Source organism: Protopterus annectens, chromosome 4.part0 (genome assembly GCF_019279795.1).
Source record: "Protopterus annectens isolate FY-2018-M chromosome 4.part0, PAN1.0, whole genome shotgun sequence".
Lineage (NCBI taxonomy): Eukaryota > Metazoa > Chordata > Ceratodontiformes > Protopteridae > Protopterus > Protopterus annectens.
Genome location: NC_056733.1, coordinates 389,213,334 through 389,240,459, shown reverse-complemented (window position 1 = coordinate 389,240,459; position 27,126 = coordinate 389,213,334). Strand labels below are relative to the sequence as shown.

At 39.4% G+C, this 27,126-nt stretch overlaps 1 protein-coding gene across 1 annotated transcript in view; it reads right to left on the bottom strand.

The window, feature by feature from the left end:
* Window positions 1–27,126, bottom strand: part of SLC15A4 (solute carrier family 15 member 4) — a 1,071,506-nt gene that overhangs the window by 309,204 nt on the left and 735,176 nt on the right. The window contains exon 6 of the mRNA XM_044068344.1: window positions 13,581–13,739. Coding sequence (XP_043924279.1) covers window positions 13,581–13,739 — 159 coding nt within the window. The remainder of the gene's footprint in view (window positions 1–13,580; window positions 13,740–27,126) is intronic.

Below are 27,126 nucleotides of genomic sequence, written 5' to 3'. Positions count from 1 at the left end.
CATTTTAAGCACTCAGGGTCCTCCCTTGATTCAGCTGGTACAACAATATGGCGGCTTCCCCCTCTCTTGCATATACTTTTGGTGCATATACAAATGAACGCTCTCTTTCAATGGCTTCTTACCCAGCGAAGTTAAGCAAAGTGAATGCCCTTATATGTGCATATGTCATAAACAGCTGCTTGTATAAAAATATATTCCTGCTCAAATACTTTCCAATTCTCTGCCATATTATGATCAAACACAAGTGGATTTGGTCTGCAAAACACTTCTGCCATATCAACCCACAGCAGTGAGGGTGCTTGGAATTATATACATACACACATATAAATATGCCAGAACTTTATGCCAGTATTTGTAATTCTGCCCAATAGCACAACAGTCTCTCTGAAATAAGTGCACTTAGCCAAATAAGTCTGTAGCACAAGAATACTTTAAAATCACTGTTTTTTCGGACACCACTCTTTATCAGTTTAAGAAATACTTTGAAATTACTGTACATTGTGAATAAATTGTACACAAGACAGGAACTTTTCAAAATGGCTGTACTTTGTGAAATAATTCTGTATAATGTTAAGAAACACTTTGAAATGGTGGTACTCTGAATAAATGTACACAGGACAAGAAACTTTTCAAAATGGCGGCACTGACTGCATTTTGCAATATAACAGTACTTTGTATACAGCATACTCTTTGAAATAATTACACTGTAATAAAGCACACACATATTGCAAACACTTTGCACACTCTGAGATACTTCAAACAACTCTAGTTATGCTTTGAATGGCTTTGGCCAATGCAAAATAGTAGTTTATGCCCCAAACACGGTCTTTTACTAAAGAAAAAAAAATGCAGTCGCCTTGCTCTTTAACCTTATTTTGCCTTTTTATTGTACTTGTTATGCCCTTTATGTATGACTCTGTTGATGCTTCTTCAAAGGTTATGGCCACTGGTACTTGTAGAACAGGGTGTGTGTATATATCTTTAAGAAGCATTTCCAGATGTAGGTATCTGCATATAAATAGTGAGCACGTGCAGGCACAGTGCCATTTTGAGAGAACAGCTAGAGTGTTAACATGTATGAGTGTGGTAGTCAGTCTGTTTATACGTTTATTTAAGTTTAAGTTACAAAGCCTCATTCCTGATGTTTTGTGTGTAATAAAAAGTACAGTTTTGTACCTACCATAAATGTAGATGTTCGAGGATCCACATTGCTGCAGTCCTTACTATTGGGTAGTCCGCTGTCCAGTCGGCCCGAATACCAGAGTATATGGCTGACGTCGGTCAGGGCGCATTAGACTGACGTCAGTACGTCAGGGTACTAATGCGCATGACCGACGTCATATCCTCAGTCTTTTCTTGCCCCAGATGTCAGAAGACCCTAAAAAGACAAGGCCAAAATACCTGCACCAAAATTATGTACAATATATACAAAAATATCAACATATAACCTCACCTACACAACCACCCCTAAACACAGAGGGGAAGGAGGGAGGCAAATTGGACTGCAGCAATGTGGATCCTCGAACATCTACATTTATGGTAGGTACAAAACTGTACTATGTTCTTCGCTCCACATTGCTGCAGTCCTTACTATTGGGTAGAATCCCAAAGCAGAGGTAAGGGAGGCTGGCAAATCATAAAGAAGTAGGAGCTGACAACATGCCCTGCAAAACAGCTGTGGCAAAACCAGCCCTAGACTTAGAGTAGATAGGAAGGTGATAATGCTTAGAGAAAGTATGCACTGAACTCCAAGTAGCTGCCTCCAAAATATCCTTAGTTGCCACCCCTTAGAAATGCTGTTGAAGTGGCAGTAGCCCTAGTGGAATGAGGCCTAATCCCAGCTGGAATCTCCTTGCCATGATGGGAATAACAAAATGCAATGCAAAAGCCAATCCACCTAGAAATAGTTTGTTTTGACACAGGCTTGCCCTGCGAACACAAAGCAAAAGAAACAAACAACTGCTGAGACTGCCTAAAATCCTTAGTCCTGCTTAAATAATAACGCAATTGCCTGTGTACATCTAAAGTGTGCAAAATCTTTTCCCCTTGATTTTGGGGTCTGCATAAAAAGTAGGCAAATGAATAGTTTGGTTTAAAGCCACACTAGAAACCACCTTAGGCATAAAGGAAGGATTAGTACGTAATGATACCCTATCCTTATGGAAAATCAAAAGGGCTCTACTGCCATAAGGGCCTGCAACTCAGACACCCTTCTTGCAGAAGTAATAGCCAACAGAAAAGCAGTCTTCCATGACAAGTATTTCAATTCAGCAGTAGCCGCAGGCTCAAAAGGTTGTAGAGTAAGTTTTTCCAACACAAAATTGAGATCCCAAGCAGGAGTAGGAGCTCTACGGGGGTCTTATATTCTTTGCCCTCTAAGAAACTGCTTGAACAAAGGATGCGAAAACAATGGTGGGTCACAATCATAGTGAGCTGAAATTGCTGCAGCATGAATCTTAATGGAAGAGAAGGACAAACCTTTGTCCAATAACTCAGTAAGATATTGAAGAGCCACACTCAAATTAGGCTCAGAAATCTCCAGATTCTTTGCTGTACTCCAAAATAAAAATCTCTTCCATTTTTCTGCGTACACTTTCCTTGTACTAGGTCTTCTAGCTTCCATAATCACATTTAAAACTTGTTGTGGAAGTTGAGACCTGCTGTGTTTCAACACAGAATATGCCAGGCTGTTAGATGAAGAGAGTGAAGCTTGACATTGAGCAGATGACCGTCCTTCTGAGATAACAGATGAGGAATCAGAGGTAAAGGCCATGGAGGCTTCTTTACCAGACTCCGTAGTAGTGGGTACCAGTGTTGCCGAGGCCAATCTGGAGCTATCAAAATCATCCTTGGCCTGTCTTGTCTGACCTTTAATAGTACCTTTGGAAGAAGAGGCAGAGGTGGAAAGGCATACACATGAAGGTTTTTCCAATTGAAAGACAGAGCATCCACTTTCCAAGCTGTGTGATGAAACCCCTTTGTGCAATACTTTGGCAGCTGGTGGTTTAGTGGAGAAGCGAACAGATCTATGTCTGGAGTTCCCCATGACACTGTCAATTTCTGAAATACATGAAGATCCAGTTTCCACTCGTGGGGATCCATGATTTGTCTGCTTAACACATCTGCTAAGGAGTTCTGTGCTCCGCAGAAACCTTGCCTGAAGAGTTAGTTGCAAGCTTAGCGCAGTCTCCCATAAAATCATTGCTTGCCTGCATAGAGGATAAGAATGTGTTCCCCTTGCTTGTTGATGTACCACATGACAGTTGTGTTGTCTGTTAGAATCAACACCTGCCCTGGAAGAAGTAACTCCTTGAAAGCCATTAATGCAAACTGGACTGCTAACATCTCCTTCATGTTGATATGTAGATGCTGTAGTCTGGCAGGCCACTTGTCTTGTATCCACTTTCCATTTAGATGAGCTCCCCAAGCAATGTCCGAGGCATCTGTCGTTAAAATCTGACTCGCCTCTGGCCGGGTCACAGAGAGTCCCTTGTTTAGGTGACATTCCTGAGCCCACCACAAAAATTCTTTTGAAGGCAAGGTATTATTTGAATGACAGTGTCCAAATCCTGGCAGTGCTGTGTCCATACATTTTGAGATACCATTGTAGCTTCCTCATATGCAGTTTGGCATTGGGAAGCACCAGAATACAAGATGCCATGAACCCTAATGCTTGAAGGACTGTCCTTGCAGTCAGCACGGACTGATGAGATAGTTGATGGAAGTAAAGTGATAGACTCTTTTGTTTGTCCGGGGTTAAAAGGCCATCTGGGCTGCTGTATTCAGTCTCACACCCAGAAAGCACATGTCTTGAGAGGGTACTAGACTGGACTTTATTTCGTTCACAGAATACCCTAGGCATCTTAGCACTGCTATAACATATTCCAGATGCTGTAGAAGGTCTTCCTTTTCTTGAGCCAGAATCAGGCAGTCGTCCAAGTAAGGATAGATTTGAATTCCTTGTAGCCTGAAGTAAGCTATCACTGGAGCCAGAACCTTTGTGAATACTCTGGGCAGTAGATAAGCCAAAGGGCAATGCAGAGAACTGATAATGAGAATTTCCAGCTCGAAACCGCAGATACTTCCTGCAACTTAGCCTTATAGGCACATGAAGGTAAGCTTCCTTGAGATCTAAAGTTACCATCCAGTGATCTTTGCCCAGCAGAGGTAAAAGCTGTTGTAACGTCAACATCTTGAACTTGGGAATGTCCAGATAAGTGTTGAGGAGAGATAAATCCAAAATTGGTCTCCACGTGTTCCCCTTCTTTGGTACTAGGAACAGGCGAGAATAAAATCCTAGGCCCCTTTCTGATACAGGAACTGGCTGAATGGCCCCCATCTGGAGTAACTGAGAAATTTGCTTGTGAGCCTCTTTTCTTTGTGGAGGAGGAACGCCTGGCATGCCTTTGAAAGGAGGCATTGTATGGAAATAAAACCTGTAACCGTGGTGAATGATATACAACACCCATCTGTCTTGAGTAATTAAATCCCAATTTCCTTTGAAAAGAGACAGTCTTCCTCCCAAAGGAGCTACCAGACGAGAATCTACTGGCAGCTGAAAAGGCAGGTCATTGGGTCTGTTTACGAAAGGACTGACCCCTGCCCTCACCAGAAGTCTGAGCAGGTGAACTCCCTGTTCTAGGCCTAAAAGAACCTTGAGCTCTGCCCCTACCACGTCTAGACCTACCCCTAGACTGGGAATCATAAGCAGGATATGTCCACCCCTTAGCAGGCCAATTTCTTCTAAACTTCGTGGCTGCACCTGCAAAAATCTTTAACAGTTTGCATAGACTTAGCTTTGTCCTCCATTTTCTTTAAAACTGCTTCCACAGGCGAACCAAACAACACATCAGACTGTAAAGGAGCATCCAAAATCCTTGTCTTAACATGCTCAGCTAAATTCTGATCCCTCAACCAGGCATGCCTCGAAGAACAGAACTAGTGGCAGCCACCCTCAAGGAGGCCTGTACAGCATCAAAACCACATTGCAAAGAATGCTTACCCACTTGTTCAGACACATGAACCAAATCCAGCAACTCTTTACACTCAATACCTTCCGCCAAAGCATCCACCTTAGATTTCAATTGTGAAAGGAGATAATTTTGATATTTTAGCATGTGAAACTGACAATTCAACGCTCTCATGGCTAGAGTGGAAGAAGTATACACTTTCTTTCCCCACCTATCCAAAGCCCTTGCCTCTTTATCAGTGGGAACAGGATTTTTAACCACAGAGGCCTTAACACCTTTAGGCCCCTGAGAAACAGTTTCTGGGTCCGCCCTAGGACTCTTAAACAAATACTTATGAGCTTCAGGCACCCTATAGTACCTATCGGGTTTAACAGGAGCAGGAGGCAAAGAGTCAGGGTTCAGGGAAGCCTCTGCAAAAACATCTTCCACCACATTCAACACAGGAGGTATAGCTAAGGGCCTATGCTGGGGTAAAACAAGAATTCCCTAAGCCTTTTCCTGGAATCAGAGTAATCCTGGCCTTCCCATTTAAAGTGCTCCCTCATGGAATGCAGAGTCTCTGAAAATGAGAAATCCTCAGGAGGAGAAGCTGTAGGAGTGGAATCATCCACATCAGAATCAGAATAAGGAGGATACTCCTGCAAATCTTCCACAGAAGACTCAGAAGCCTCTGAACACTGTTCAAAACTATCAAACTCGGTTCCACCCTGGGCCTCTTATCAGGAGGGGGCATAGAACCTCTAATCATAGTAATCAAATCTTCTGCCATTTTAAGCATATGTTTCTTAGGTACAGAACCCGAAATGCTAGGAGAAGCCCCACTGAAGCTGAACTTGGCCTACCTCTCAAAGAAGTTTTGGCAACAGAAGGAGAGGCTCTAACTACCTTGGGAAGAGAGGGAAGAACAGTTACCTGCGAAGCCCCTCAGCCTGGCCTACCTCCTGAGAAGGCACATCCTGTAACAGTAAAGTTTCTGCCTGAGACTCCATAGAAACTCCTGGCAAAACCTCTGGCTCCACTGAGCCTTCTAAAGAACCGACGTCCGGGACTGCCGGTTCATCAACCCTAGGCTTCGCTGTTTTGTCCTTGCGCTTCTTGGACGAAGCGGGCGTCGGAGCATCCGACGGCATTTTATAATTGCAACGCTTCCCAAACACTAACCTGGCACAGTCTAACCTCCTCTTAATAGTGCGTTTGTTAAACCTAGCACAAGAGCGGCAACCAACAACGCCGTGCTCAGGCCCTAAACAAGGTATACACAAGGTATGGTAATCCCTATGAGGTATCTGTTTCCCACAAGAAATACAGTTATTCACTTTTTCTGACATCCGGTTAAATACTGAGGCAAGAAAAAACCAAAATGTTCCCCAACGGGGTACTTAGCCAACTCTGATTCGGTCTGAAACTCCGGTTTCGGAAATATTTCAGAACGCCAACCTGCACTCGCAAAACTGCTTCTGCATCGGACCATGCGGCAAAAAAGACTGAGGATATGACGTCGGTCATGCGCATTAGTACCCTGACGTACTGACGTCAGTCTAATGCGCCCTGACCGACGTCAGCCATATACTCTGGTATTCGGGCCGACTGGACAGCGGACTACCCAATAGTAAGGACTGCAGCAATGTGGAACGAAGAACATCTGCTTGAAGCGAACCCACAACCGCTTGTCTGTTTTATCCTGACCGGATGAGTGACATGGTGTCAGAACCAGGAGAGAGTATGACTTCTTCAAACCATAAGGTGCAGAGTTGAAGGTGAAGGCATATTGAGCTGGAGAAACAGAGCTCAAATGATCAGAAAGGGCAAGAAACAAACTTAAGGTAACCAGAACTTGCAGAAATTATTTATTTGGCAAAAAAAAGGACCTATTTGTAGCTACTACACCAGCGGGATCCAGGATTAAAGATGAGTGGTCTGAGGTACAACTAATGGACACAAGCAGAGTCACCAACCTGTGGCTAAAGCAACCTGCTAGCCTGCTGTGATGGCAAAGACTGTTAGCTTACCTTTTTCTTTTTGTGGCTAGAAGGACCAACTGTGGGACTAACAGATTGTTCCATTGTGAAGCCAAAAATGGTGTCTCTTTCCCACAGAAAACAAGCAGAAAATGCCAGTAAAAAAGTAACTCTTTACAGCACATCAAAACACAATGCCAGCCCCACAATGTAAAATAAACACAGTCTCTCTACAGAAAAAAATGATTTTCAGTTACTTTAAACAACTTTTTAACAGATAGGAAAAAAACAGCACTCCCATTCAAAAGTAATGTACACTCTCGTGACAGTCCATTAAATACAAACTCCTATCTTTAAAATAACTTTCATGAAGAGGAAAGTAATAATAATAAACACGAATTACTGAATGTCAGTTTTTCCCCAAAGAGAACTTATTTGTCCAGCAATGGAACAGCACAAGCCAGCCACTGATCTTTGAAAGCTTTTGGGTGGCAGTAAAGCTCGTCGCCCAAACTTTTCTTTTGGTCAGCTCAACTTGAGCTGACAGAAAGTATGGGTGTGTGGAAGATGCCCTAAAGCTTTGGCAGCTGGCCAGCTGTTACATCCTTGGCAGGTATAAACCATATAACTAAGGCTACTGCAGCAGTGATAAATATGATGATCTACTATTTTCAAAACTACTGTATGGTTACAGGAGTACCTCATGGACTAAGGTTACAAAACAAACTAAGAACAATCCAAGTATGAAGTTTAGAGGGAGTAGGAGAACATTTTGGACAGTACTGGCTTTGAATTAAGTTGTTAATGAAATACAATGAGGCAGAGATGTACAACTTAAATTACCGAGTGGATATTAACTGCAGTAAGCTGAATAGTTTAATATCGGTGAATCGAACTGCATGTATTTCTTAGCAAAATCACCACTATTACTTCCAGAGAGGTATTTTGGAAAAACATAAAAAAAAAACATACAAGGGATTATAAAGACGATCGAAAATTAAAAAAAAAAAAAACTCATATGCCAATAGATTTGGCAACATCCACTAATAAAAATGTAAAGGGCACCTATATTTCTCCTACTTTTTTTGGATAATTCAGATGAGCTCCCAGGAAGTAATTATGACAGTCCTATGCACCACTGAATGGTCCAATCAGCTGATGGTAGTAAGAGGAAATCAGTTTTTCAAAGGCTGTGCTTAGGAAAGGACAGCTCTACTCACCACTGAAAGGTCCAGTCAGCTGACAGGGAAGCAAGAGAAATCTGTATTTCAAAGGCTGTCTCTATTTCTTAAAATGATCTTGATAGAATCACTTCAGTTGTCCAAATGGCATCACTCAAAAGGGTTCCAGGAATGGCACAATACTTTCAGCAGGATTAATGCCTTTTTATTTTTCTAAAAATATAAAGGTCTCTCAGGAATTCAGAGGTCACAGAGAAGAGTGAGCTATTGAATAATAGGGAAAATGTATGTGATTATAAATGCTACCCTCACCACATATATACTGAATCAAGAGGGAACAGTAAAGAAACATATGACTCTCAAGCTTGTATCATTAGTCAGAAGACTACTGATGCTATTTCAAAATATCCAAACAGCAGGTGTACAATTAAGTTTTTAACTAACCAAAAAAAAAAAAAAAAATGACTGTCTGAAGATGAATTACAGGGTCTACAAGAAGGTGTAATTTTTATTTTAACTAAAAGAGCAGTACTACCAGATACAATACTTTCTCTGAAACTCTATATCAGAAAGTCGAATTTAGTGTCTTTTAGTGATGGCAAAGAAAGGTATATGGTTATTACAAGTTCTTCACAGAAACAATATCTTGTCTGAAAATCTATACCAGAAAACTGAATTTAGTGTCTTTTAGTGGAGGCAATGAGCAATACATGTTTATTACAAGTTCTTTACAGAAACCAAGTGCCTTCAGCCCACCACTTACAAGTATTATAAAAGTGTCTGAGAAACCCTGTGAATAGACATTTAAAAATTATTAAAAAAAATTCTAATGAGAAGTTGAGATCGGCTCTTGTTCCATGAGAGTCATGACAGCAGATAAAGGTGGTGGATGAACATGAGTGACTATGAAGAGAAGATGCACTCATTTTTGGCTGAAAACTGTTTTTATAATGAAATTAGCATGGATTTTATTGAAAGAGGCTATACTGATGTTTACTAGACAATTCACTGTCTGAGGGTCATATAGATGAGAAAATATTCCAATTTTTTAAAAGTGGGATGTCCTCATATGGGAAATTTCTTCAGAACACCACAAATCTGTAAGGATCAAAAAGATTCTCCCATAAGACCAACAGATCTATAGCTGGTTCAAAGCTGGAACCACTAGCAACACTGTTTGACAATAAATTAAAATCATGTGTAAGGCAGAGGAAATACTTTATTTTGGATTCTACAGATTGTATTAGCAAAGCGATATCTTTAAATGTGATCTGTTTCCATTGCAGTGGATGAGTTTTTTTTGTAACATGTGATATACTTAGTCTATATGCAGTTATACAGCATCAGTTTTGGGTCGCTATGGTTTAAGGAGTACTTTTGCTCAGACTCACTATTTTCAGATTGGAAAATTAAATTTGTAAGTGAATGTATGAATGCAATTTTGATACACAACTACATTTTTCGGGATCAGGGCTGTCAATTAGTACAAGAAGTATCAATGAGGTAAGCAACGGTCGGCCTCAACTATGCAAACATAGCGTTGGCTACATGGAAGGACTTGTATGTTTCAAACTGTAGTTACATAAGTTTTCTTAACAGATATCTAAGGTTTATTGACTACATATTATTTACTTGGTCAAGAGTTAATCTTATCACTTCTGGAGTCAATAATGCATCACATTAAAAGCTACACAAATTTTATAGACCTTTAAGGTGAATTATTGTAAGATACGTGCCCTATTTTCAGACATTATTAATAAGACTCTTTATACTGTCAAATTTGTGACAAGAATTTAGAGGAAAGAATTGACAAGAAATGCCTACTTATTATACAGAAGTATGCATCTTGTGTTCAACGGTGAATGTGGTAAAAGGACAGCTGATAACAGCTATCCGTCTTACAATGTTAGGTAAAGAATTTTTGAATGACAAAAAATAATCTTTACATTTTGTTTAAGGGATTACGCTGAGGGATTTATTAATAAACTTCAAGATGTAGTAATTTCTGAGAGGGGTGGGAGGTTTAAATCCCAACTGTCTTTTGAGATCAACAGAATTAGTACCGCCTAGGGATGGTTACAATACCCAAAAATGGGATATAGACTTTGTCCTAACTTAGTTATGTAATCCTTGAGCACTGCACAATATTATTAAGAACTGGAGAATTATAAGAGGCAATCAAGTTTTCAAACAATTATTTGGAGAAGAACCAAAGTTTATAAGCTGAAGTGTTACGAACACAAAAAATATTTTGTTAACTAAAAGGATGAGTAATTGTACCAGAGGTAAGAGCACATTCATCTGAAATGCTTGTAAACAACATACATTTTTTGTAAGATATTGGACTCTAAAATATTTTAATTGCAGTTACTAAAAATTGCTAGATAAACTACTTGTAAAGCATTTTATGTGGGTTGACTACCATTAGTACCAGTGTATAAGCACAATAACTCCACAACTAGGCAAAATAATAGAAGTGTACTTTTAAAACACACTTGGCGTGCACCAATTAAAAAAAAAGACTTTATTTTGTTTTATTTATTTATTTATTTTATTTAACATTTGTTGACCGGGAAAGTCCGACTAGGTTCCACAGATCCTGTTTTCAGCGGAGGCCCAGGGAGAAATGCTCCAGAAGCATGTCTTTAGAATGTGGGAGGAAACCGGAGTACCCGGAGGAAACCCACGTGAACGCAGGGAGAACATGCAAACTCCGCACAGAAGGCACACCAGCTGAGAATCGAACCAGAGAACCTCTTGCTGTGAGGCGACAGCATTAACCGCTGCACCACTGCCCCGCCACTTTTAGACTAAGAAGAAGCTAATTTGGGGGGGGGGGGGGGCTTTAGAGAGTGTGTTGGATCAAAATGAATATATTTGGCAAGTGGACCTGAATGCCTCAGTCTCCTCTGGAGTGAAAAAAAATCTTAATTTTAAGTGTGGCTTGAGTTAAACAGGACTGACAAAAAGGCATGTTCACATTAGACTCACTCTGTTAGTAATGCAGCTAAGTTTTCAAATGCAGAACTAAATAATTTCTTCTGGGAATGCCAATTCACGTAGCAACTTTGGAATAAGTTAAAGCACAAATTAAGTCAACAGGGTTACAGTACGGGGCTCATTACTACAGACTTTGCAATCCTACATCATATCCATATATCACTGTCAGAGATCTGCACATACTAATACATTTTTTCCTGTTAGGAGAATACTACATTATGCAACACTGGACTAATCTAAACATTATTACCTCAGATGGATTCAAGGAGTCAACTCTCAGATATATTAAGGGGTTTAGATTCACTGCAAAGATCAAAAGAATAAGTCCTCCCTCACATAATACTGATCAATAATATTGGAGTTATTGATATAATAGGGAAAATTTATATGATTATAAATGCTACCCTTACCACATACTTATGACATGGTAACTTTTTATGGTCACAGATTATTATACATTAGGATAACATTTATTTAACTTAATAAAGTCAACCCTCTTAAAAGCTTGTAACCCCATTCCTTGCTCAAGGCATGCAGCATGTTTGTAAATACTTACATAGTTCTACTTCTAAGGATACTTTTATACAACTGTTTATCATTTTTACACTGATGTTGTTCTTTACTGTTATAAGTTTGCTGTGGTTTTAATGTTTGTTGCTCTTTTTCTTATAAATGAATAATCAAATAAAAAGATTTGAAAAAAAAAAAAAAGAGTGCCTTGAGCTATGCGATTCTAAATCATGATTTTAGTCAATCCAATAAAACTGTAAGATGAAAATGCTTACCTGTTTGTCTTATAAAGTTGTATGTGAAGGTTTTCTATGTGCAACACACTTTCCTTTGTTAATTTGTAACTAGTGTGCTGCTATGCCTTTTTTTTACTTAGATTTTCTTATATCAAGTAATCACACAGGAAAAAAGGAGACAGAGATCTCGCATAAACTGGTATATTAGTAAGAACCTTAAAGAAGAAAAAGCTCCAGTCAATGTCTAGGAGCACAACAGTGACGACGTATGTGCTTCAACTATGACACACACACACACACACACACACACACACACACACACCCCAGATTCCCTCAGTTCTAGCTCTTTACTACTAGCTTATAGTACTTAATTATCTTCTATAAACCAGCAATAACTAAACACTAACTAACTGCAGTTCTTGACTAAATGAGAAAATGTGAATGTAAGACTAATAAGTTGTACAAAGTTCATAACAGCAGAGATTCATAAAAAAGGATACTAAGCAAAGCATAGAAACTACAGCACGTTAACTATAAGAATCAGTCAGTGGAGACTGGAATAGATTGGGAAGAAAGACTATAAACAAAAATGACAAAAAAAATGCAATGGTAGGAAAACTGTAGTGTCCTTCATGTATTCTATAAAGCCTAGAACATTAGGATATTTGCACAGAAATGTCTGCAGATGTATTTTTATACTCCAAATAGTCTTCAGAAAATGTTCCCTTGAGTGGAGAATAATTGTTGAATATGTCAAGAGAAAGAGACAGGAACCTGGGAATATGTTTTCTGGGAATGTGTGAAGGTAACTGGATTTTGGGACTCATTGCAAAATGTCCTGACACAACCATTGGGGGGGGGATATATTAACCAAGGATGCCACAGAATTTGAGTCTATATTTACAAATGCTGATTTACAGTTAAGTCCTTATTAAGTTTATTATTATTAGCAGCTAAAAAAGAAATCACAATAAAGAGGAAATCAAAAATTAAACCAGCAGTAAATGAAGTACTGAACACAGTAAAATGTCTTAGAGATGGGATCATTACAAGATGGAAGTACATTTAAAAAACAAGTAATTGATGCATTTGGGAACCCAATATGCAGAATAATGCTCGAGCAGATGATTAAAGTAAGCAGGTCAGTAGGAATAGTATCTTGTAATGTATGCAAGTAAATCACAGAATTAATATGCAGCTTATATGTATAATGCAAGTACACAATAACAGAAAATGTTCATAGATAGTTATCAGGCATGCAGTCCAGGAGACTAGCAAGGAGCCTAGTTCAAATCTCCAACTGCCTCAAAGCACTGTCTGGTAAAGTGCCATGCTCAGTGACATACAGTAGGCAAATGAAGGCTAACAGGCAGTTCAAGTGCCATGCTCAGTGACATACAGTAGGCAAATGAAGGCTAACAGGCAGTTCATTAACTGCTCATACCCCTAAATCCTCTGTGCTGATACTGAGATTTTCATGTTTTCATTGTAGCTGATGAATATGATCTCATGCCATGAATCAAAGTGATGAATAAAGTTGTTTTAAAAATAGCCACCATTCATACATGAAATATTACAAATTTAACACAAAGCGGAACCGTTAGAAAAGCAAATAAATCTAAACAAGGCTTTCACTATTAAGAAAAAAGAGCTAGTACTAAAAGTACATGTATCAAAACTTCTAAATATTACTTTACCATAATTTTCCACTTTTTCATAACTGACCTGCTATACTAGCAAAAATCTCACTGACTCCAATAAGGACATATTGTAGTATTTGCCACCATATGGATAGATCTGCTGCAAAGTAAACATTATTTCCAATTGTTTGATTAATAATTTTCTTCTCCTGAACAATTTCCAGTCTTTTGCTTTCCAGGATTCCTAAAAACAAACAGAAAAACAATTTAATAATTAGGTTACTCATCTTATTTTAAGAAAGTAATACTATCAGAAACTTTTTTTATTTTAAGAAATCATATTTCTTTATACTAAACAATGAATTTTGTAACTGCATAATGGAAAACACTGTGCTACAATAGAGTTACCATGTTCAAACAATATCTGACTTCTTAGATAACTGGAACTTTGAGTACATGCATTCACCAAACTGGTGCTAACCTCAAAAAAGATTTTTCACTGTTCCATTCATAAAACACAACATCTGCCATGTAAACAGCATATACTGACAACTTCTTTATACAACTTGGGGTCACAGGGGATCTGAGGCCTATCAGCACTAAGTAGAAACAAGGCAGCGAAACTAATCTTGGAGAGAATGTCTTGCTAATGTAGGATATATGGAAACATTTGCTTGCAACCTGCATCTTTACCTACTGGCAACTCGAGGGTCTGCAAATTCACCTACTGCTTGTCTGATATATGGGAAGAAACTCTAGCACTTGACAAAAACCCACATGGATACATTCAGGATGAAAACTCTGCAAAGAGGAGACCTCAGACACAAACTGAAACAATGTGTTTTTATTTAATGTTATTTATTTAATTATTTAAATGGCTGCACCATTCTAGGCATCTTACATAAAAATTGTAACTCCCCTATGAGGCAACAGTGCTATCCACTCCATCAGTATGTCACCTGCTGGATGACTATTAACAAAGCAAATACTCACAGTCACAGACTTTTGCTAGTTAAATCTTCATTATGAGTTTTCAGACCAACTAGTACTTCAACTGTAGAAAATAATCTTGAAATAAAATGCAAATCTGCATGTAAATCTTTTGGGTTGTAGAAAAATACAGTTGTGTAAGTAAGCTTACTATAACAACAGATGCTCAAATGATCCCTGTTGCAGCAGCCTAAACTTTACATATTATATTCTGCAAAGCTTCAAGGTACCTTCTATGCACCCAAACAAATAGCTTGAGCTCAGCTGGCTAAAAACAGGTTTGGGCACCAAGAGCTTCAGAGCTTTCATGCCAACTAAGAGGGGGAGGCTAAGCCCCGAGAAGACATTGCTAGGAATAACAAATGCATAAATACTAAAAAACAAGAGTGACAGAGGGAGGGAGTAGCTACTGCAGCAGTGATAATTCCAGCATCTAATGCCATGGTAAATTTATTTATACATCTGTACTATGTTCTTCACATTGATCATTGCTGCAGTAGCCCAAGCTATATGGCTAGATTACCATAGCTTTAAACAACTGAGAGGTGGAAGGTTAAGGGTTCAGGAGCCCCTGGAGAATGGTCCCCAAAGAGCCTATCCTAGACCTGCCGAAGGAATCTAGTTTATAGTGCTTAGCAAAAGTATAGGGCCGATTTGCTGCTTCTAGGGTAACTTCTACAGTCCAGCCATTTCCAAAAAGTCATAAATGAAGCAAAGTACCTGGCAGAAAATGGCTTGACCCTGCTTGGAATAGTTTTGTTGTGGTAGGAATAACAAAAGGTAATAGCCTGCAACATCCATATGGAAATTAGTCTGCTTTGACAGAAGTTATCCCTTCTCCTTACCTTCACAAGAAATGAACAACTGATCAGATGTTCTGAAATATTTTGTAATGTCAAGAAAGTACCTGAAAAGTCTGTGGGCATCCAAGGTATGAAGTTTCCTTTCTCCCTCAGGGAAGAACATAGGGAGAGGGATATTCTGGCTTTAATTAAATCTGGATATCACTTTAAGCATAAAAGGAGGATTAGTTCACAGGGAAGCCATGCCCTGTGGAAAATGAAATAAGGTTGACCCACCATAAAAGGTTAAAACCCACATACTCTCCTTGTAGAAGTCAGAACAAGCAGTAAAACTGCACTCCATGTTAAGAACCTCATGTCAGCCAGACAAGCTGGTTCAGATGGACCAAGTTTTAGCTTCTCTAACACAAAATTAATGTCCCAAGGAGGAGCCACTGGTTTTCTTGGAGGGCTCTTATGCAACCCCCCTTTCAAAAACATTTTGACATGGGAATGCCTTGAAAGAGGGTTCCATGGGCAGACATGCTGAAATGGCAAACAAATGAACCCTGATGGAGGAGTAAGACTGGCAATAGGAAAGCAACTCAAACAAATATAGTAAAATAAGAGAAACACTAGTCTGAATGGATTCTGGTTATATTTCTGGTACCAACTAGAAATATGTTCTATTTGCTAATATATGATTTTGTAGTAGAAGCCTTTCTTGCCCCCATTAGTACCTCCTGTTCATCCTCAGTAAACAGGTTCTTAAAGGTATGAAGACCCTATTATCCAGGCAGTTAAAGTTGTTTGGGGTTGGGATGTTTAAAACACCCGTGTTCTTTTTTTTTATTTAACAAGAAATATATTTATTAAATTATCACTTATGACATAGGCAATCATACATTTATACAAATGAAAACAAACCATATTGACATTTTCAGTTACCAACATTATACATCACTTATCTAGCCAGTCATTGTCAAACATTACAAAGCTCATTCAATCCCTGCCTTCCCTTAAACCTCACTCCTGCTCTGAAACATTATTCTGCATATATTTTTCCCACAATTCCCATTGTTTTCTATGTAATTTGCTCCTACCATTTTCTAAAGATTCAACTTTCTGTTGTTTTATTTCTGCTACTACATTCACTACTTCTAGTACAGGTGGTTTAGACTTTGATTTCCATTACCTTATATTATATTATGCTTTTTTAGCAGCCACCAGAATTAAACTCAGCAAAGCCTTGCCTTACTATGTCTAAGCAATTCGGATTCTGTATCAGATTCCTGGCTCATAAAAATCATTTCCTTAGTTACAATTTGCCCACCCAGTATTTCTGACAGAGTAGTCTGCATGAATTTTTTTTAGCCTGCTAAGCCATTGCACTCCCAAAAAATATGTTCCCATTTACCTCTTTCGTCCCTGCTCTTGTGTGACCAGATCCAGTCTGTGAGGAAACTTGTGGTAATTGCCCCTGGCCAATGCCAAAAAGAAGGGAGAACCACTGCTGCCTGGGCCAGGACAGAATTACCACAGTGATCTTGGGGAATCCTTCTGAATCTAGATAATTACCTTGAATATATGAGGAAGAATAGAAAATTATGCAGGAATATTCCCGTCCAAGGAAAGGAAAAGTCATCTGTCTTTGAGGTGGTCTTGCATTAAATCCTGCAGCAGACTTTTGCCAGCTGATTGTTCATTAAGAAGGCAAGGCCTATTTGAGAAACTCCCTGCAGATGGATCAGATCTTGGAAGACCCCTGATCTAGTTTCCATTCATGAGAGTCTGGTCTTTTGCCCTGCCCAGCTTGTCTGCCACATAATTTTGCTCTGTTGGAATGTAGGAAGTAGAGTGAGATTCTGCTGTAAAGCTATATCCTTTGACAACATGGCTAGTCTGCATAAGGGGTAAGACCTGGTTCTCCCTTGTCTGTTTATGTACCACATCACTGTGGTATTTTCTGTAACAATTTGAAGTGGTCTTGTGGACCAAAGGTGATTTTAGAGAGTTGAGTGCTTTGATGAGGGCAAGCATCTTTTTTACATTTTTGTGGTTGTGTCTGTCTTTGTTGTCCGAAATATTTTTCACATTTATCCCCCCAAGCAAAATCCAAGGTGTCTGTGGTGAATGACCGTTCTTGGAGCAGAAGAGGAGAAAGCGAGACCTAGATTCAGTGCACCTGGTGACTCCACCAAGTGATTTCTCTTCTTACACATCCCAGAACTGGAATCTGAAAAGATCTTGGTGTTAGGAACAAAGATACTATACCTCTCAACTGTCCATATTTCCAAAGAATTCTAGATTTTTGCGTCACATTTTTCATATTTTTCTCATAAAACTGTAGTTTTCTGGTAAACCACTGGAAAATCATTGGGGATTGAAAACTGAAAATAAACATCTGAGCTTCAGACTTCATATCCTTCAGAAAAAAATCTTGTCTATCAACTTTCTAAGTTTGGGAGAGCAATGTTTAAAAAAATGTTTCTATTTGGGGCCTTTGTCTCCCCATTATTTATGGCTTTGACCGTATTTTTCGCTCTAAGAGATTGACAGATATGAAATAGATTTCAGATACCATTATATCTTCCTCTTGTGGAGTCTGGCCAAGGGTATCATGAGAATCATAGATGCCATGGGACTCAGAATCCTGAGGTATTCCCTCCCTTGCCCACTACAGGGACCCTAAAAGCCACAGAAAACACTGCTAATCTCAGTTTACAGTGACTGTATGTGTAACACCAGAGGAATCTGGGGAAAAACCCTGGAATAGATCTAAATATAGATGTATTTTTTTTCATGTGGAAGCAAAGCTCTTTGTACTGAGGTTCTCTTGGAATCCCAGCCTTCATAGGAGATCTCTCACCAGAGACAGAGAGAATTCTAACACTATGAAAAAGGGTCTGCAGAGATAAACAAGTCATCTAAATATGGGTAAAATTGGATGCCCTGTAGCCTGCTATTTGGAAATTGACACTTTGTGAACACTCTTTGGGGCAGTGGATGGTCCAAAGTGGTAAGGCAGAGAATGGATAATGTAATCTAGACACAAAACCTTAAGAAACATCTGAAGCATTAATAGATAGGAATGTGGTGATGAGCATCTTTTAAATCTAAGGTTACCAAAAATTTCAAATAGAATGCAGAACAAAAATATCCGAACCACCATGCTGATAAGGTACTCAAGTTTATTAAAACGATGTGTAAGCACTTTCAGGTTAAAATCCTTATAGGTTCATAGGTTGGTACTAGGCTATTGGCCCTAGGGCCTATACAAGCCTAGCCATAAAAATTCCCTGGATATTTCTTCCCACAATATTTACTTCCCTGGGCCCCTGTCTAGCAGGGCAACTGACGTGATCCTCGGGGTGAATTTCCTATCTCTCATCCAATTGTCAAGGTTTTTTCCTTCTTCATACAACATCCATATCACTAAAACAGCTTTTTAAAATATACAACATCCAATCAGAATTCAATACTGAACCCTCCTCCTTTTCAAGACGGGTTTAATAGGAATTACATCATTCATACCAGGGGCTCTATCAGCACCCAGCTCAATAATCCATTTTGACTCATTATATTCTATATTATATTTTAAAAAGTTGTTTTAGTGATATGGATGTTGTCTGAAAAGGGGTTTTAACTGAAGACTGAATGTTGTAATTAAATCAAAAGGTGCTTCAACAAAGTATTAGTTTAAGGATGTGCACACTTATGCAACCAGCTTATTGTACGTTTTTTATTTTTTATATTTTTTCTCCTAACAGATTTGTTTTTCAATTGAACTGTACAGGTTACAGCTCACGTTAAAGGTGGGAAAAGTGTTGAAATGATTTATTGTGGTCTGTTTTTTTTATATCACAAAAACCTGGCATTTTAACAGGGTGTGTAAACTTTTTATGTCCACTGTACAGTCTATTTTCCTTTTTTTTTAGGGGCAGCAGGCTGAGTATCAGGAAAACTACAGACAATGACGCACACTTCCAGCTGACAGAACTGGGGAAATGGGTGAAGGTCCTGGAAATTTCTTGTAACAGCTGATAGTTAAACATTAGACGTTTCTCAGGCCCCAGAAATACTAATGTTTAATTCGTTAGTTGGGATATTTTGCAGTCACCCTAATGATAATGGACATCAGCTGGGTATAGCAACCCTGTGTTTCTTATGCTTAGTCAAACACTCTGCTTGTGCTATGCTGATGAGGTCATAGCAAGACCAAAATATGCATATCCATAGCTAGTGGGGTTTGGCTTTACTGGCCTGAAATTGTCCATTAAAACGACTTCAAACGTAAAAGTCATTAGGCAATCAGAAAAGCCATATAGCTGAAACACCTGATGTTCATAAGGGTCATTTGCATATATCCCATGTGCCTCTGTCACAGGAGGTTTGGGAGGTCACTCATTGGATGTTCTAGCTTGGCTGGAGTTTTCATTTAGTTTTTACTGGTTGGTTTTTCAGTGTGACCTTCTCACTCTGTTTTAATTCGTTAGTTGAGATATTTTGCAGTCACCCTAATGATAATGGACATCAGCTGGGTATAGCAACCCTGTGTTTCTTATGCTTAGTCAAACACTCAGATTGTCCTATGTTGACGAGGTCATAACAAGGCTGAAATATGCATATCCATAGCTAGTGGAGTTTGGCTTTATTGGCCTGAAATTGTCCATTAAAGCGACTTCAAACGTAAAAGTCATGGGCAATCAGAAACGCCATATAGCTAAAACACCTGATGTTCATAAGGGTCATTTGCATATATCCCATGTGCCTCTGTCACAGGAGGCATGCTTGGGAGGTCACTCATTGGAAGTTCTAGCTTGGCTGGAGTTTTCATTTAGTTTTTACTGAATACATTCTGGAAGTAGTCTAGGAGAAAGAAAATCATTGACAGGGATATTCAGGGTAACATACTGTCTGCCCTCTCCTATAAATCACAACTCTGAGGGGAAAAAAATGGTGTCTGTTCCATTGCATGTTTTTCTAGATTTAATTTTTTGAATCTCTTCAGGAAAAAAGGAATCCTTTGTTCTATTACCAGAAACCACCTGATAAGACTGTACAAGACCCTGAGCCAGACTTTAAATATTACCTGTCCAGTGAAACTGGAGCAGGAGAAGCTATAAGTTTTAGTTTTATGTTTCTTTTGACAGGAAAATTATGGTAAATAGATTTTTAAGGGCAGCAATAGCTTCCTCAGGAATGGGCACAACATTCTGGTTAAGCAAGGGTACCTTCCCTGACCCTTCTCGCAATACCAACAAAAGTGTCTCTCCCTTGTTCACTAAGGGGACCCCAACAACTGCAGAGGACAGTGCTAACTCCAAGTCCATACTGGCTGTATTTGCCACACCAGAAATAGATGGGGAAAAAAAAAGGAGAGAGACTAGTGTGAGGAACTAACTTGGCCACAGCAGTTTCTCTCACCTGCATCTGAAGCAAATTACCAGCCTGTTATTGTAGCAAATGTGGCTTAATTAACTTTTTTAACACCTTTATTGAATTATCACTTTAGACGTAGGCAAACATACATTTATATTAAAAAAAAACATGTGAGGAACTTCTACTAGTTAAGAATTATAAATTATGGTCCTTGAGATATAAGCAAATATTTACTGATAATTACTGATAAAAGTTCGTTGACTGTGCAGCACTAAACAGTTAAAAATATTATTTCTGTGTGGTCAAAACCACCACACTTTCGATGCACTGCTATATTATAATCACTTGAAGTAGCTGCTTTGCAATAAAAAAAATAGCTGGTTTCCTGATAGGAAGAATTTGTCGGGTAATATTTGCTGAATTTTATGTTGTTAGCCTTTAACTCCAAAAAAGGAATATTGCAATAAAATGGATAATTAATATTTTCCCTGAATAGCTTTGAAGGTCATACATTAGAATGATGAAAATTCTCTCTCTACATGCAATTTTTCAGAGGAATTATACTGCTACTGATTTTGCAGCACAGGTACAATAAAACTGCATGCTGAGAGAAAACTTTGATATATACACTTCAAAATATACTTCTCAACTGTGCAGACTTCTGCAGAATGTCCAGATTTTTGCCTCGTATTTTTGGTCTGTTCCTCATAAAATTTCTGGCAATGCACTGATTACTGAAGTCACTACATAACTTTGACGTTCAGACTTTATATCCTTCATAAAATACATGTTAACACAAATCATGTTATTCTTCCAACGTTTTAAGTTTATAAGTGCAATATTTAAAATCTGACCCTATTTTTGGCCCTTTGTCCCCTCATTACTTTAGGCTTTGCCCAAATTTCTTGTGATACGAGGTTGAGAAGTATCCCTCTGAAACATTCTTTATAAGTTTAAAACAGTATATATGCTCTCTAGAGCAGCCTCCCTTATGCAGAACTCTGAACCCTTTACACACTCATCCATGCACACATGTACGTATGTACACACATATACGCACTTGTGCACACTTGCATACACACACACATGTGGAGACACACACATACACACCTTCTCTGAAGGAGAGAGTCTGATGTCCCTTTTGTGAAGAGACATGCAAAGCAATCTTTATTTTATAAAAACAAAACAAAAAAATAACCTGAGCTAGGAGATGGGGGCACAGTTCATGATTTTATTTAAAGTGTGTGGGGGTTCTCGCCCGCCCTTACCCCTATGTTTCCTGCACCCTTGTCCGAAGTTCCACCACTTTAAGAAAAGCAAAACATTTGGCTTAGCTGGTAAACTAAGTAGCTACTTTTTGCCCGTGTGTGTGCAAATCTGGAGCTGTTACTAAAATGCTTTCACTCTATGTCCCATTTTTGGCACTGCTATAGTTGTGGCTGCCAGTATCGGTCTTCTTTGTGAGGTTACATATACTCAGCCTTCACTTTTTATTTTTTTTAAATTGTACAAGTGATTATATTTTATAACATTAGTCAAGGGTATCAAGTCATATGTTTGTGACAATATAGACATACTGTTATTTATTAGCTCTAACTTTGAATTTTTTATTGTAGTGTTCTGTACCATTGCTGCTTGATTTCTGTACTTTGATTCTTCAGCTTGATCATGTTTGTTTTTGGAGCTTTTCTCCCTAGGCCTCTACTGAAAATGGGCTCACCATGGCCCAGTACACCTCCCAGTAAACACATGCAAATAAATAAACAACAAAACAAACAATTATGCATTTCCAGTCTTTTAAAGTTTTCAGACTTCTGAGATTATGCTTCTACCATCTGGTCAAATGGCTGCTGATACTTCAACATGCACAATTACATTTACTTGAAACAGAAAGTAAAAGAAAGAAAGAAAGAAAAATCATAAGGACTGTATGCACCATGATGTTTCCTACTGTTTATCATTTAAGCTACAGATCTTACTTATTTCCACTCCTCATAAGGGTTGTATTAACTCAAATCCTTCAAAGCTGATTACAAAGCAAAAATAGCCTCCCTAGCTAAGGATAATCACAAGGCATTCTTTAATTACATATGAAATCTAAAAAGGAATACTCACCTATGCGCTGAACTGGCTGTGTATGGCACCACCCATACTCAACCAGAGGTAACAGCCAACCTGCTAGCTGACAGATTTGGAGAAAACCTCACTCTTCTGTCCCTACCAGTCATCTCTCATAGTATACCTGCCACCATTCCTCAGCCTATTACCTCAAGAGAGCAGGTCATCTCAGCACACACCAAAGACAAAAATACAGCATCAATGGGACCAGACAATATCCCACGTTGACTTTTAAACAACTTAAAACATCACTTAGCAGAGCCACTTGGACCCCTGTTTAACCACACCTTGAGAACCGGCTATGTGCTGGCAGAATGGAGGACAGCAACAGTAATCCCTCGGCACAAAGGGAGACCATCAACCAAACCTGGGAATTATAGGCCCATAAGCCTGACTAGCCTCATCTGCAAGGCCAAGGAAACAAGAACATACATAATCTCCAAACTATGGACTCAACCTAGTTCTGATTCATTAAAGGTAGATCATGCCTGGTAACCATGGTTGACTTCTTCGAGAACGTCACCAAGGCCCTGGCCGAAGGAAAGAGTGCATACTGACTATCTTGACCTAGACAAGGCATTTGACACAATCCCCCACTCAGGTATTATACAGAAACGCTCAATCCAAAGCAGCAGATACAAAAAGCAAACTTGTAAAATAAAGTACTTTAGCTGCCAGAAGGAGAAGCTGCAGAGTTCTTGTAAAAACTTTTCGTAAGAACTTTTATTATTCACAAATGAGCGATTCCGTTCATGTAACAGTAATGAACTTCTTCAGATATGTTTGAAAAAACAAAAGGCAGGCTTTTAAACAAGGCCCAAAATGATCATCTGATCTAAGGATGATGTCATCAAACCCTTCCATTCTATTTACATTTCTTAAAGTGCCAAAGTACTATAAAAAGTGCTATTTAAAGTGCATAAACACAGTAATCTAAAAGGTTGAGATGATTTAATCACTAAAAGCTCAGAATCAATAAACTTATTAAAAATAACACAACCAAAAGAGTAAAAGTAAAATTATTAAAAATGCAAATTCTCATTGAGATTGACATGTAAACATACTCAAATAGAAATAATAATAATGCTGCTTTATCTGGTCAAAGCTTTATGCTTTAAAATGTAAACTTGTTTTGCCAACGCATTATTCAGATGTAGTCTTTTTGTATCATATTCATGTTCATAAATTTGGTCCCGTAATCTACGTTCTGTTTTGCCTATATAAAAACACGGGCAGGACTGGCATAATCCTACATATACAACTCCCTTGGACTCACATCTGTATCTACTCTTTATCCGATACTGCTCACCACAGACATTAAGAGTCACCAGTAAAGATATATTTACAATATACATATGTAGGATTATGTCACCTTTGCTGGATTTAAAAAATGTATTTAAGAAAAAAAGAAGTTATGTACTCATCATAACGTTCCATGTATGTAGTCCATCTCGCCGAACATTATTACGTGTGGGTTCTGAGCCGATCTTCGGCTCCGACTCGGCCGCTTTTAGAAAGCCTGAAAACTTCTGATTGACTCGTGGCTAGGAGGTATCCCATGGTGCATGAGCATACTCCCCAGATTTTGTTTGCTGCTAGTCTATAAAAGTAGAAAAAGAAAGCAAAGGTACGGAAGAAAAAACCCTAATAAAAGTGTCCTTTATGGTAAAAAACCACCATAGAAAACTGTTTCCAGATCCTCCAGGAAGGGGGCTGGTGGGTGGGTTCGTAATAATGTTCGGCGAGATGGACTACATACATGGAACGTTATGGTGAGTACATAACTTCTTTATGTTATGTAGTCCTATCTCGTCTCCATTATTACGTGTGGGACAGTGTCCCTAGCTTCTTGTATGGGTGGCTCACTGGAAAATACTCCTGAGTACCGTGGAACCAAATGAGGCCCTACCCCTGGAAGTTGGGTCCAATTTGTAATGGGTAATGAAGGTATGGGGGGTAGCCCATGTTGCTGCCTGGCTTGGAAGGCAGCAGAAGTAGAAAATGATCTGGTAGAATGCACTCTGAGTTTAAGGGGCAACGCTCTTCCTTCATAAGTATAAATGAAAGAGATGCAGTTTGAGATCCAGTTTGATAGCGTGACCTTAGAAACCTGGCAAACTCATTCTTGTGTCAGCAAAGGAAACGAATAGCTAGTCTGATTTTCTAAATCTTTTAGTTCTGTGGATGTAGAAACGCAATTGCCTGTGCACATCCAATTGGTGGAATCTATACTCTGCTTTATTGGTGTGATTGGGGAAGAATACTGGCAATTCGATTGTTTGAGTCAAATGAAAATTGGAGCAGACCTTGGGGATAAAGGAAGGATTCATCCGGAGAGAAACCCTATCTTTGTCAAAAATGAAGTATGGAGGTTTAACTGATAGGGCTTGCAGTTCGGAAACTCGTCTGGCTGAAGTTATCGCCACCATAAAGAGAGTCTTCCACGACAGAAATTTCAATTGACAGCTATTGGTTGGTTCAAAAGGTGGCGAAGTAAGTTTAGAAAGGACTAGATTTAGATCCCAGGGAGGGATGGGATCTTGAACGGGAGGTCTTAACATCATTGAACCTTTGAGAAAAGCCTTGCAAAGTTTGTGGGACATAAGGTTAGAATCATTAATTCCTACATGAAAATTAGATATCGCTGCTAGCTGAACTCTGAGTGTAGCATATGCTGATCCCTGGTGAAAAAGTTCTGATAGGAACTCTACGACAATAGGAATAGGAGCTGTAAATGAATTAACCTTTCTGTTGTCTGCCCATATAGAAAATGTCTTCCATTTGCTGTTATGCAATTTTCTAGTCGAGGGCTTATGAGAAGAGGTAATGATATGGGTTACAGCTGGAGAAAGATCGTGAAGCCCAACTAATTATGGAATTGGAGCAGCCATGCTGTCAGTTTGAGAGTGTGGAGACAGGGATGAAGAGAACCTGACGTGTGTCAAGAGGTCTGGAACTGGGTTCAAGGTCCATGGATAGTCTAACAGGTGAGGCCCGAGGAAAGGGAACCAAATCTGACGAGGCCAGTAAGGAGTGATGAGGATCATCTTGCCTCCCAACAACATTGCTTTTTGTATAACCTTGGGAATGAGTGGAAAAGGAGGAAATGCATAAAGAAGTCCCACGGGCCAATCGTGGACGAGTGCATCTCTCGGAGACTCTCCCGGAGGGGGAACGAGGGAGAAATAGGTGCTGCATTTCGCGTTGATAGGGCTGGCAAAGAGATTGCAGCAGGGTTGTCCCCATTTGTGGAAGGTCTGACTGGCCACTTTCTGGTTCAAAGACCATTAGTGAGGTGTCAAAATTGCCCTGCTTAGCTTGTCTGCTATCACATTGGATGTCCCCGGGATATGCGCTGCAATGAGAAAGCATTGGGAAGAAATCACCCAGTTCCAAACTCGCAGGGCCTCTCGACATAAGGGGTAAGACCTGGCTCCTCCTTGCTTGTTTAGATACCATACCACCGATATGTTGTCCATCTGGATAGCTATCATCCCTAGAGGGAGAAAGTCGTGAAGTGCTTGAAACGCTAGAAGCACCACTCTCATCTCTAGGACATTGATATGCAGATGGGCCTTGTGATCTTGCCATGTGTCTTGGACAATCTTGCCTAGATAATGCCCCCCCTATCTGAGAGGCATCCATAGTCACAGTGGTAACGGGTTTGTGCAGTACAAAGGGAGTCCCTGTGGAAAGGTGACCTGGCTGAATCCACCAACAGAGATCCTTTTTGCAAGAATCTGTGATTAGTATCTGGTGATGCAGGGGGCAACTGCTGAAAAGACCACTAGGAAGGCAGAAGCCATTGGAGTATTCTCATATGTAGTCTTGATAATTGTTCCAATGTTATAGTCGAAGCCACTGTTCCAAGAAGTTGTAACACCACCTTCGCTTTGACTCTTTGAAGGGGAAGTATCCTATAAACCTGCTGTGAAAGATTTTGTATTCTGTCTGTTGGTAGTCTGGCTATCATAGAGACCATGTCTATGTTTGCTCTTATAAAGGTTCTAGATTGAGCGGGCAAAGTTAAGGATTGTTCCCAATTACAGAGACTCCAAACTGGGAACAGAGCTTGATTGTGGAGTCTCTGGATTAAACTAGAAGATGCCTGGTGGTGGCGGTCAGGAGGTCAATCATCCAGGTATGAAAAAACTTGGATTCCCTGATGCCTCAAATAGGCTGTCACTACTGCCATGCATTTGGTGAACACTCGGGGGGGGGGGGGGCTGTGGTGAGACCAAAAGGCAGCGTCCGAAACTGGTAATGATTGGCTTCCAGCCAGAAGCGTAGAAAACTCCTTGATGCTTTGTCCATCTTGATGTGGTAGTAGGCATCTTGGAGATCTATTGAGCACATCCA